The sequence below is a fragment of the Apus apus genome, chromosome 3, assembly GCF_020740795.1.
Source record: "Apus apus isolate bApuApu2 chromosome 3, bApuApu2.pri.cur, whole genome shotgun sequence".
Taxonomy (NCBI): Eukaryota; Metazoa; Chordata; class Aves; order Apodiformes; family Apodidae; genus Apus; species Apus apus.
The window spans coordinates 71388423-71400914 of NC_067284.1; the positions used below are offsets into that span (position 1 = coordinate 71388423).

At 38.0% G+C, this 12492-nt stretch overlaps 1 protein-coding gene across 2 annotated transcripts in view; it reads right to left on the minus strand.

Moving 5' to 3' along the window:
* ABCG5 (ATP binding cassette subfamily G member 5) overlaps nt 1-12492 on the minus strand; it is a 17891-nt gene continuing 5399 nt past the window's right edge. The window contains exons 6-13 of one of the 2 annotated variants that reach the window (XM_051615613.1): nt 12276-12415; nt 11062-11191; nt 8212-8425; nt 7732-7937; nt 6712-6850; nt 3858-4043; nt 2096-2208; nt 1-955 (exon numbers count right to left, since the gene is read on the minus strand). In XM_051615613.1, the coding sequence (XP_051471573.1) occupies nt 762-955; nt 2096-2208; nt 3858-4043; nt 6712-6850; nt 7732-7937; nt 8212-8425; nt 11062-11191; nt 12276-12415 (1322 nt within the window). In that variant the 3' untranslated portion in view covers nt 1-761. The remainder of the gene's footprint in view (nt 956-2095; nt 2209-3857; nt 4044-6711; nt 6851-7731; nt 7938-8211; nt 8426-11061; nt 11192-12275; nt 12416-12492) is intronic. The other variant, XM_051615614.1, reaches the window with a different exon arrangement.

A 12492-nucleotide genomic window follows, 5' to 3' on the forward strand; every position in this document is an offset into this window, starting at 1 on the left:
TTCCAAGAACCGGCAAAACAACTTCTATATTTATTCCCTTGAATTCCCGTTGACATTTTATTAACAAACAGAAATTTGTTCTAGTAATTCACAAGCTGCTTCCAAAACAAGATTTAGAACTTAGTAATGAAAAGAAGGAATAAATAACATAACTGTCATCTCTGATTTATCATCATTTACAAGACAAAAAACATGTAGGTAACTTTTGTATTGCTTAAAGTTCTTGTACTCATTGGTTGTATAGTATGCATAAGATGAAAGTGATTTCTTGATTCTTGTCTTTATTTACATGTATTTGCTTTGTTCCCTTTCTACAAAGACCCAAAATGATATAAAAACAAAGCATGGGACTGTAAAAGACAATTCTAGAAACAAGATTTACTACCAGTTGTACCACTCTGTTTATTGGTAATGGCTGAAAAACAAAATGGTGGGGAAAAAATTATAGCACCATTGCTACATTGTTAAAAGTTTACAGCAATAGCTGACTAACTTAAATTCAAAAAGTCCTTTAAAACATGTAATACTGTGGATTATGGCTGATTTGGAGTGGGGTGGGAATACCAATAGCAGGAAGCTATTAGGAAGCTACTATAAGAGAACATTGTTTTTCAAGATAGAAAAACCCAGTCAGAACCAAACATGAGAAAATGAATGTGTTTATACATGTATAAACACTTAAATTCCATCTATAATCCAGTAATTTAAGACTACAACCATAATAGAAGTGTAGCATTATACGTTGTTAGAACTCCTACATTTTATTGCCTGCCAATAATTCTCTCTCTTATTTTGAAGCTCAGAATTGCTATAATGGCAAGTCCTGGTAGAAAAGCATAGAGTACTAGGAAGTTGACTGTGAACCGGCTCAGTGCATCAGGAAAGGTTTTTTCAATGAACTGAATGCCACCGTAAAGACATGTGGCATTAGGTGCAGTGGAACTGTTGACTCCACCTGTCAAAAGAAAAAAATAATGTATTTAGTGAGTGAATCAGTCAAATTAAAACTCAAGCTTCAGTATCTACATTGATATATTTAATATCCCTAGCCCCTAACACTATTTTAATAATGTACTATATCCACAGCAGTATTTCTCATCCTTTTAGAATAAGAACAGACAAGCCATATGTTTCTGCAGTTTTTCTATGCCATGTTTTTTGAATGGAAGAATAAAAGGTCACTAGGAGCTTTCTGTTTTGTTCATGCCAAGGAAAAGAAGATTAATGGCTTTTCAGATACATTATCTGGAGGGGCCTCAAAAAGCAAGTTGCCCAATGTGGTAAACTTGCAGTGTTCATATTTGTTGAGTGCTTCCAAAATTCAAGAAATGGGAGACTCCCTGAAGGGCACATTAAAAATCACCTGTTTATTATTACTACCAAAGTCAAGGATTCATTTTCTAAGAGCTGCCACCTATGGTCTTGTAATAAAGAAGAACAGGAGAGATTAATGGATAAAGAATATACAGCCTTGGAGAGGAGCGCAGACACCTGGCTACAAAGCCCCAAATATCTTAGGACAGACCCAAAGCTGCAAGTTTTACCCCCACTGATGGATTTGAGCTGCTAACCCCACCAACTTGATTGATTCTAATGTTTTGCCAGTTGTCTTGCTCACAACCAGCAAAGCACAAGCTGCTCAGTATATGCCACAGTAACGTGCTTGAACTGAGGCCTCAGGATGAGAGGAAACATCTGGTCAGGTGTTACCTGTCAGTCCTCCCTGCACTGATGTTTGATCTTACATTGTGCAATTCCATTGATCCTTATTTATGTAACACTGCTCCGATATGCACACAACAGGCTGGAAAGTTTACCTTCCAAAATGGCCCCAAAGGGGGAGGATAAAATAACAGTTGAAGAAGAGAATGATGAAGAACTGAACAAAGGAGAAATGGTTGAAAAAGGGGAGTCAAACTTTTGTCTAGCTTGCTTATATGGTGTTACAGTATTTACTAATTAATAAGCCTTTCTAACAACTCATAAATTATCTATATCAGGATACTTTTATTGTATGTAGAAGGAAAATAAGCATTGACATTTCATTAAAATTATTTACAGTGGACTTAAAGGCTTATTTTTTTTTAACACTTACCACATGTGAAATTTAAGCCATAAAATTCATTTACTATAAGAACTTCACTGCTGTATTTTTGAAAGGTAAGATAACTGAGTATTTTAAAAGGTGTTGGCATTTCTTCGATGGTCCTTAAAGAAACAGAGAAGTTAAATTGGCTTTTGCCACACTCCAAGAGTCAATTTGACCCCAAATTAAAACAAGCTGTCAACTTTGGTCAAAGCCTGTTACAGAAACAGTTCTTGGCTGTACCTGTGGGGTTTTCAAACATAAAGGCCATTTCAGTGCTAAATGAGTTGACAGCCATGAAGGCTGTCTGTGACTGTGGTGCAGTGTCATAACATTCATCCCTGACTTGTTTATGGACAGTCACAAATCATTCTATGAAGTTGTTTACTATTCACATTGCAGTGATAAACTGAACCTGACCAGACCCAATATAAACCTTAGTTGCAAAAATGCATTGCTTCCAAAGTAAGAAACCCACCACCCCCTCACTCCATCTGCAACACCAAAAAAAGCTGAATACCAATGCACTGGAACAATAACAGCACTACCAAAATGAATCACATAATAGTGAGAAGAGAAACACAGTATGACGATTTTGAAATAAAATTATTCAACGAGACTGGGCAATTTCTGCACCTAAAATACTGCAAGACTTTATGGTTATACAAAATAAGCAGCAAACCAGCAACCCAAGCCTCAAATGCTATTTTTTTATATCTTCCATTGCCTATGAGTTTTACTCCTCAAAGCAATTCACAATATTAATTAGCAATGTCTCTACTGTAAAGGAAGGTTAGAAACCACTCTAATGCTTTTTAAAAGTTAGCATTAAAGCATTAGACTATGGTAGCAGGACTGTCTTGTCACTATAAACATACATCTTTCTGAAATTAGGCAGCCAGCAAATTAATTGGCTATTAATTTAGCTTCATTTGATAAGCAAGTATTAGCTGAGATCTACTTTGAAGAGACAAAGCATCATCTGCTTTGTGAAGACTCATGCTTTTCTTGAGGACAATCTGACATCAGCTTCATTTTATTTTCCTTGGAAAAATCTCAGGTGACCATGTAATATTTTCTTAACATCAAGAAAACTCTTTTGACAATAATTTGTTATTATAAGTTTCTCAAAACATAGTAAATTCAGTATTGACAAATTCAAGAGGAAAACTGTTAAAAGTTCATGCAGTTAAAATGCAAAAACATTTATGTGCACAGTAACAGAGTAAGTGGATCAGAATTTTCCTGCACATTTGAAAAACTACTTTACTAGTTTTATGTAGTTCAGTCTGCATAGATAGAAAGGGTGTCTGAAAAACTTAATGACTAAGCTGGAGAATAACACTAATAAGAAGCCGAGAACAACTTTTTTAAAAACCATAATTCCTAGTGTTCAGTACCTGGTAAGTTCCAGCAATTATTAAAGGTTTTAAGGTTTTTTTCTTGCAGACTCCTCTAATGAGGACAGTATTTCATGAAAGAATTCAGCTGAGCTGATATTAATTGCTCAGTTTTAGCTTCACTTTATTTGCTAAAAGTGAAAACTTACCATTTTTGTTGCTATGTAAAGTTACTTAGATTCCTTTTTGTGTGTTTAGCACGTGGTCTAACATGTTTAGGCAGTTCTGCCTCTGAAAGGTAACAGCTGCACTTTCTTTCCATTGCTACCTGTGCATTACTGTCCTGCAGCGATACAGACTGTTCATGACACTCTTCCACAGACAGATTATTTTAACATTAACACCACAATGAAATAAAACTTTTTTCCTACCTTACTAGTCCAGTTCCTACTATCACACCTGCTGAATTAAGAAGCACCACTCCACTTTGGACCATATTTGGGTTTTGAACCACACCAAGTATAACAAGTGTTAGTAGTTCACCAATTACATGAGATGCTAAGACAACAGCAAAGAAAATTCCAAATCTGGAAGCATCTGGATACAACCCCGTAGTCCTGTACAAAAGTAACAAAAATAAAACTTAAAAATCAGTGTTTGGATACTAAACTTGGAACATAGCTTTTCTTTTTTGTTTTTATTTAGGTTTTACAATTACAGCTCATTAAGTGAACAGTTTACATGTTAACCCTTTGTATACTGTTTAGAGCTTTAACATAAAGGACACCCACTCAGTATTTTAAGTGCAGGTATATTATATTTTTCTCCATCTAGATTAAAGAGGGTCATGTTAAGATGTAATAGTAGCAGAAAGCCATGTTGTTTCAGGATAACTGCTGTGGCTTTTACAATCCCTTAAACTAACATTCTCTTTTTAGAGTTTGTGGCAGTGGGAGTTATTTATGTAAGTCACATATTTAAAGAACATCTTTATGCAGATAATTAACAGATGGACTTTTGCACTTCTGATAGTGTGCATGCAAATGCAAAAATGGATATACTCAATTAAATGGAAGGCTAATTGAATTCACCACCCATGTAATTCATCCAAATGCAATTTCCTCCATAGTCCTGCACTCTGTAATAAAGCATGCTGTTCCTCCCAGCTTTTCCCTGTCTCACCTAAGGAAAAAAGTTGCTCTCTGCCAACCTGCACCAAAGATGAAAAAGTTAAGATGCCAGCAATTGCTTGGCAAACTTAATCCAGCCTAATAGCAAATATGACAGATGAAAAATTTTATTACACAGTGACATATTACTCTTTTTCCAAAATGCCTCATACCAAAATTGTCTCATGTTAGGTACAGACTGCATGCTTTGCTTAACTAACAAACAGCTACTCAGCATTTTATTTTCTTCTTTTTCATTGCTCACTCTCAGGCCCAATGTCCCTTTTTTTTTTTTAATACACCATCTTTTTAGTATGGAATACTTCTTAAAATAGAAGTATTAATTTTCTTATAGGTTTCCTGTAGCATTTTTTTGCATGTAATACCAAAATAATCTCTGTTATAAATAGATGGCTGAACATTGCTTTCAAGTATTAAAAATTCAATGATCTAGCAGGTATTTAACAACCTTTAATCATAGACTGGTGCAGAAGAAACAGCTCTCCAAAGCCCTAGCATAAAAGTATTACTTTCTCTGAAGTGCTCTAATACTTTATACAGGGCTGTGTGGACACAGACTAGTGAATCTGGAGTAGGAATATAAAGAGAAGGCTAAAAGAGAAGGGGAAAAAAGCCAACCAAAATCCAAACTTCAGAAGAGAGAATATTACAGTAATAGAGCAGTAGGATAATATAAACTGTTAAAACATTTCCCAGAGGTATCTTTTGCTAGGAATATCTGTATAAACAAAGTACATATGCTTGATAGCCAAAGTGGCTTGTATTTGTTCTTGGCCAGAGCTGCTCTCTGTCTGACCAGGTCAGAGTCTGAGTCAGCCTGACCCTACACAACCACAGACTCTGGGAGAAACTGCTTGTAAGAACACAGACCAGAGGCTATCAAAACCTCTCCAAAGTTAGTCCATCTAGGAAAGTTTAGTCCTGCACAGATACAATCTTCAAAATTTCACAGAGAAACTGCTTGCCCTAAGAGTTCTAAGGGCACTATGAAATCACTCTGACACATCACTAATGGCTTACAAACAACCACATGGTAGCAAAGATATGCAGAGGTTCATATCTGCAGATATTATCCATTAACCGGAACCATACTCTTTATTGTTGATTGTGTTTAAAGCTAATAAAGCACAAAGGCAAAGTCTTTGCCCGTATTAATTTCCTGTTTGAGTGAGCATGACAAACAGCAGCTCATGATCTTCAGGAGCTTCACAAACCTTCCCTCATTGAGCCTGACAAGGTGCTTTCCAAATGGCTGCCTTCTTGGCAACCAGCTCACTAGCAGGCAGAAATGGAAGGACTCTGGTGAACACAGTGCCTCCCTCTAAATGTTTAGTGGAAGGAGAAGGAATTTCTGTTTGTGAAAAAATAATTCTCAGGGAGCACTGCCTGAAGTAAGCAGCCCTGACACCTTGCAGAAATAAAAGCTCAGGTTGCCAAGGGGACAAAGAAAAAGATGGCCTTGCTTGAACTAAACGTTAGTGCACTACACACCACCCCCTTCATAATCAGGAAACAAAAAACCCCGAAAAAGTTTGAAGGACAGAAACTGGTCCTTATTTTGCTATTGACTTATGCCAACAGCCATGGGCTCTATTAAGCTCAGAATGAGCAAGAAGAAGGTGGGAAATCAATGGAACAGAAATGAAGAGCAGATGTGTATAACAGATAAGGCAATGAATGACAAAATATTTCATCCTTCCATTCTGAGGTACTACTACTTCACAGTGATGTGAGAAAATTAATGTACTGGGGGGGAAAGCAACCTTTACATTCAAACACTTTCTCCCACTATCAGAGATCCACTTCAGTGCCTTTCTCTGGAGTATGAAAGAGAGGGATCCAAATCTCATCACTTTCATGTGCTGTAGCTAAATCTTAAATGTCCCTGAGAAAATGAAGCTTTGTTACTGTCACATACTCACTGTTGTCTTCCTCATGTTTTGTTTTGTTTTTTCCCCCTCTTATTTTCTAAATGCAGTGTAAAATGATACTTCTGGTTTTGGTATGACACAAGAATGCTGTCCCAGGCCCATTAAAACTGCTGACTGACTTACTCAGCAAGTGTTTTAACACTGCCTGGAAGAGAAGTGCTTACCAGTATATAAAGGTGCTGAAAATTGCCACGCTGATGACACTGAAGGGCAGGAAATGTACTATATAAGCTAAAAGCATTTGCCACTTCTTATACAAGCCATCCTTACTTTCTTGATCACTGATGGCACGTAAAGGTGAAACTGGATTAAATATATAAGAAATACATTAAATCACCATTGAATAAAGAGACCAAGACTTGTTGCTAGCAAAAATGATCTGCAGTAGAGAGACAACTTTGAGAATATATCATAAACATGTTGTCTAAACCATTCTGATCACTTTTCCCCCCACTATAAATGCAAACTTTTCTCCCTGCAGATTGCAAAAGCTGGTAAACTTCATGAAAGAGGCCTGACTAGGCAGCACGCAGGACAGCCTTCTCTTTTTGCAGTTACAAATTAAAGACATGAAAAAACTGTCACTGCTGGATAATTTATTGAGGTGCTCTGAATCCAAGGTGATGACAGCAGTGTATGTTCCCTACATGAGCAGAGCAGTTTTTAGGGCTGTAAATACTATTCTTGGTCTTAGCATGGCAGCTATAAGGGAAACATCCTCTAAGAAAAATGTAAGCATCACGTAATACTCTTAAACCTAATTTTCCTTAATTGCTGTCAAAGCTGGTTTGTATTTCTACTCTTTCCATGTCTTTGGTATTGATCTCACTCCAGATGTTAGCAGACCTAAACCTTGTCTTGCCTTTGTAAATGCTACACACAGGCAAGTGAAGGGGCCGTGCACACCTCCTGTACACAGGCCAGCTGCAAAAGGGAGAGGCAGGGATCAAGGCATATTCCCTCATTAAGCACAGTGAACTGGGAACCCCTCTGATGGGCTAATCTTTCTCCTGTGTTGCAAAGCTTTCTGTTGCTTCACCTTTGAATGTTATGCTTCTGTATTAGCTCTGACATTGCCTACAACTGCTAAGATCCTTTAAATTACTACCTTCAAAAAAAGACTTGTTCCGACATACAAAATAGTGGCAGCAATACCTGCTGCTGCACATAAGACAGGAACTCACAAAGGGCAACAGCATTGAGCATCCCTGTGTAGGGGGGGGCACTCACGCACTGGTAGATAAGCCCCACACGGTCCTGCACAGCTCCTTTATCCAAGTCATTCCTTAGTCTAAGAAGGAAAAATGCTACAAACAAGCCAAATAAAAGATTCTGGAGGAGACGCATGATGACACCCATCTTATCTCTGGAAAAGTTTCTTGTTGTCCTCCTGATAATGAAACAAAACAATAACAATATACTTGTTATCTATGACTGACAATATGTTGCTAGGGTATTCAACTTTGAACAAATCTTACATACACAATGTCCACAAAGAAGTCACATTAAAAAAAGACAGTGACAAGTACAGTGGTAGACAAAATAGAAACAAGAAAGTGCATTTACAGGTATGGAGGGAAAAAACTGAGAGATTAGTGCATAAGGGAAAAACCACATATTTTTCTCAAAAGAAAGAAAGAAAATAATAAAGAAAAAAATCTTACCGTAAAAGAATCCATAATTTGTAGAAGGCACTGGGCGAGTCTTTGTTTTTGAATGGTATTGGTGGCAGCTCTTTCATACACTTGGTTTTTTCAATGACTGCCAGTACTTTGCTAAAGATCTCCGAGTTTTTGTAGGCTGACACAATTACCTGAACCCTACTGTAGGTTTCAAGTTCACGTTCCTTGCTTCGGGTGTCCACAGATGTCAGATCCACTGTAAATTTACAAAGAGTTTACTATACATTCACATCACTTTCCCTTCATACCTCTTCCTCCTTTGAAATGAACCTTTCTTTGTCTCTAACTTAAAATCTGCAAAGAAGAAAAGGTCCATTGAAAGTATTCAAGGTTTCTTTAACATCTCCCTTCCACTAGAAGCAACACGAATTAATAACTGTTCTGCCACAATGCATCTCTGTGCTTTGTGGCCTCTGAAGGACCCTGAAGTTCAAGTCCTTGATCTGGAAATGCAAAGACTGAGCAGTGTGCTGGTCAGACCTTTAGGGTTCTTGAACAGCACAGGGCTGTGCCACCAGGAAAGCATTACTACTGCTGAGAGCAAGACAGAGCACAAGCTGTGGATGAACATTGATGAGGATGAAGAGACAACCTTCTGGTCATGTATTTCTTAGGTTTTCCTTAGGGTAAATCCTCAGACAGAACTCCCTGATTGCCACTTGTTACTGCATTGTTGCACTGGGTTTCACCCACATCCTTCTCAGACATACTTCTGTTTTAATGTGCAGTCAGGACATGTTCAGCAGGCCATACACCCCTAGTAGGCTCAGCCCAAGCTGAAGAAAATGTAACTTACTGCTGTGGAACTTACTAAAGGTAGATACTTCACAGAGTTAATGATTCTTTCTAATAAATACACCTATGCCTATTCCCAACACCAGCAATTCTAATATTGGCAGAGGGGAACTTTGTGTGTGCTATTTGTGCAAGTCATACAAATTCAGCAATTCTGCTAAAATGCATTAAAATTTTCTTTTACTCCAATAACAATTAATATCTATGGTTTCAAAAACTAGATTGTTGTTCTCAGGAGTAGCTGTGCTTACAGATTTTTCTATTATTCTTCTACGTCTGCTTTCTTTATCAGTTATTTATTCTTAAGGTTTCTGTTGTCTTTAAATTTCAGTTTTCTGGTATTATGCTCAACTTCAAAATACAAATTGAACAAGAGAAAAGAAGCCCGTTGTCCAAGCTTCTTAATTTGTCCTCAAAACCTGAATTAAGCCTATGAATACTGTGCTGGTGTCCTGAAAGCTGAAATTCAGCAAAATTGCTTTTAATGGCAAACATACCCAAAATGAAGTCATCACTTTTGTAAATATGAACACACAAAATGCAGTCATGCTTTTTAAAACTTGGCCAGCGTGACTTGCTGGAAGTCACACACAAAACAAAGGCAAGGAGATGTGTTTTAAAAATAACAGCACTAACTAGTCACTAGACCAAATAGCTAATGCCTACTTGCACTTTTATATTAAACACAACACGTGACATTTCAATAATATAATCCATACTCAGTACATAGGGCCTATTTTCCTCTGCTCTTGGTGTAAGTTATATCAGAATCCATCCTTTTATTCACATCATTAAATCACACAAAAAATATAAACTACCCATTTTCCAAAGACTAAGTATTCTGGTGATTCTTTGCTCTAAACTGTATTTTTTCCTTCTCTTGTCACATTCAAATGTTGACATTTGAAGAATGCAGTACTCTCTTTACCAAGCTTTTGAAAAAGTGGGTCTAAATCTCAAATCATCTGTGCTTTTCAAGACTATTCAAACTCTTGAAGGCAAAATTATCCTCACTGTCACACCAATACTTTCAGCTTCATCCCATTCCAGTTTCATGTCAACAATCATCCTCTCTTCTCTGAGTTTACGATGCCATCTAGACAATAGAAAAACACTGCCTTCTCTGAAACTGCCATGTTTGTGAATGCAGCTTTTGGGACTGGTCCATTTCCCTGCTTAACACTCAGCGAGAATAGTCAGAAATCAACCTACATACTAGACTGAAGATAGATAGATAGATAGATAGATAGATAGATAGATAGATAGATAGATAGATAGACAGACAGACAGACAGACACAAATACATGTAGGTACATCTATACACACACACACAAACACATGTATATGTTCTTCAAACATGTATCTGTATGGATCAGGTACACAGATGCCCTGCAGCAAAACCAAGCTTCATTTCCGACATCTCAGGCTGACACTTATTTTATCCTGAATTGGTAAACCAGTACTCTTCAGTTTTTGACAACAGCTCGCTGTCTTTGTCTCCTGAAACAGCCGTATGTTCTCCCCCAGTAGCTCACCCTGGTATTAGCAACTCCCCAAACTTTTGGAAACCTAAAACTTAGTATATATCTGGAAACTGTTGCCTCAGTTATCCCACATTTATTCCACATCCTTCCCTCCTGGCAACAACTGTCTTCAGTTGCTTGGCATCACAGAGTTTGTAAGAGCATGGGACTTTCCAGAATTTTGGGATAAAACTGATTTTCTAATGTTCAGTGGACAGCCATAGGGAGATGCCAGGGAAACCACAGGTTTCATGAAGCTGAGATTCCTTTTTTATTGGTAGTTTACTTCTTTTTGCTGTATTTCAGACCAAGTGCAAACTTTTGCTGTTTTATGGTCTCAGTAAAAGTTATATGGGCCCAGCCCTTGCTCTTCTCTGAGATAAGAATACTTGCAAAGTTGGGGAAAAATTCAAACACATCTCTGTCTCTGGAAAAAATTTAATTTGGGGAAACAAACAACTTGTTTATCTAAAGGAAACTCACATGTTTTCCAAAAAAACTTAGAAAATCTTACCAAAGAAGTCAAAAGGATTTGATTGCTCAGGACATGAATAGCCACAGCTACTAAAAAACGTGATCATTTCCATAGGGTTGCCACAGAAAGTCATTTCTCCAAAGCTCATGATGGCTATTTGGTCAAATAACTGTGGGGAGCAAATTAATATATTAACAATAGATACCAAGAAGCAGCACGGTAATTCCTGAGTATGGCTACTGTATTGATAATAAAAATGTTTTGATAGGAAAAATAGTTTTGTAACATTCAAATTTCCCTAGTTCACTTCTGTCAAAGAAAGTTTCTCCTTTCTATCGCACCTCTCGTTGGTTATACAAGATGAAAACTTTGTAAGCTCTTAAAACTATTAGTTCTCAAAATGTGTTAGTGACAGCAGCACAGAAGTAATCCAAAAACAGAAATGGGAGCTGTGGAATTCTGACTTCATTTCTAATGCACCTTCACTTATAGCTTGACCTCCTTTGGTGCCTAATAGCCCCAGTCTAAAATCCCCAGGTTCTTGGGAAGATGGTACTGAAGTGCTTAAGGACTTTAACAGCACTGTTTTTCAAGGGCAGGGTTCCTACTGACTGTGATCAACCTGTATTCCCGAGGCACCAGGATGGCTTTCAGTCCAGACCACCACTGTCATGCTCCTCTGGCTTCATGACCACTTACATGCAATTCAGTCAGCCAGGGAAGAGGTACATTGCATTCATGTGGTGGGTGGTGGATGTGCCAGAGAGCACAACGGTAATGGGAAGGGAGAAAGCTCTCCCCAAGCACAAGCCCTGCAAGGCAAGCCTGCCCCACCACGTGACCAAGATGTACCCACATCACTTGATACAGGAAAAAGGCAGAATTTTTTTCGCTTTCATTTCAAATCATGGCTTTATCTGTCTCAAGTTGCAAGTGTTCTGAAATATGAATATTTAAAGATAAAGAAAGTGCTAGTTTTTACAGTGCCTGCACACATGGGGGTTTACATGGCTTCTCTCAGTGGTTTTGATTTGGGTAGCTGCATAACCCAGAGGTTAGGCACACGGTCAGTGCGTGTACTATTTTCACAGGGCAGTATATGTTCCATAGTGCCCTATGACTGGCCAGAGCTAGTTCAAGATAAGCCTTGGAGTGAGCAAGGAAGAGAGCTTTTGAAGGCAACTGTACTGGATCTTATACTTTCATCCTGAAAAGAACCTAGGTACTCCAAATAGTGAGTAGGTGTCATTTACCCTGAAGAGTTCTGAGCGAGGCTGATGAATCGTAATTATCACAATCCTGTCTCTGTGTGCAAGCTCGGAGAGCAGCGAGACAATCTGGTTTGCTGTCAGGCAGTCCAGCCCTGTCGTTGGTTCATCAAGCAGCATGACCTCTGTGAAATCACAAGAAAAAACAGCATTAAAATGCAGGTAAAGGGGGACAAATGCTACAGCTTCTGCCTGTGAAGCT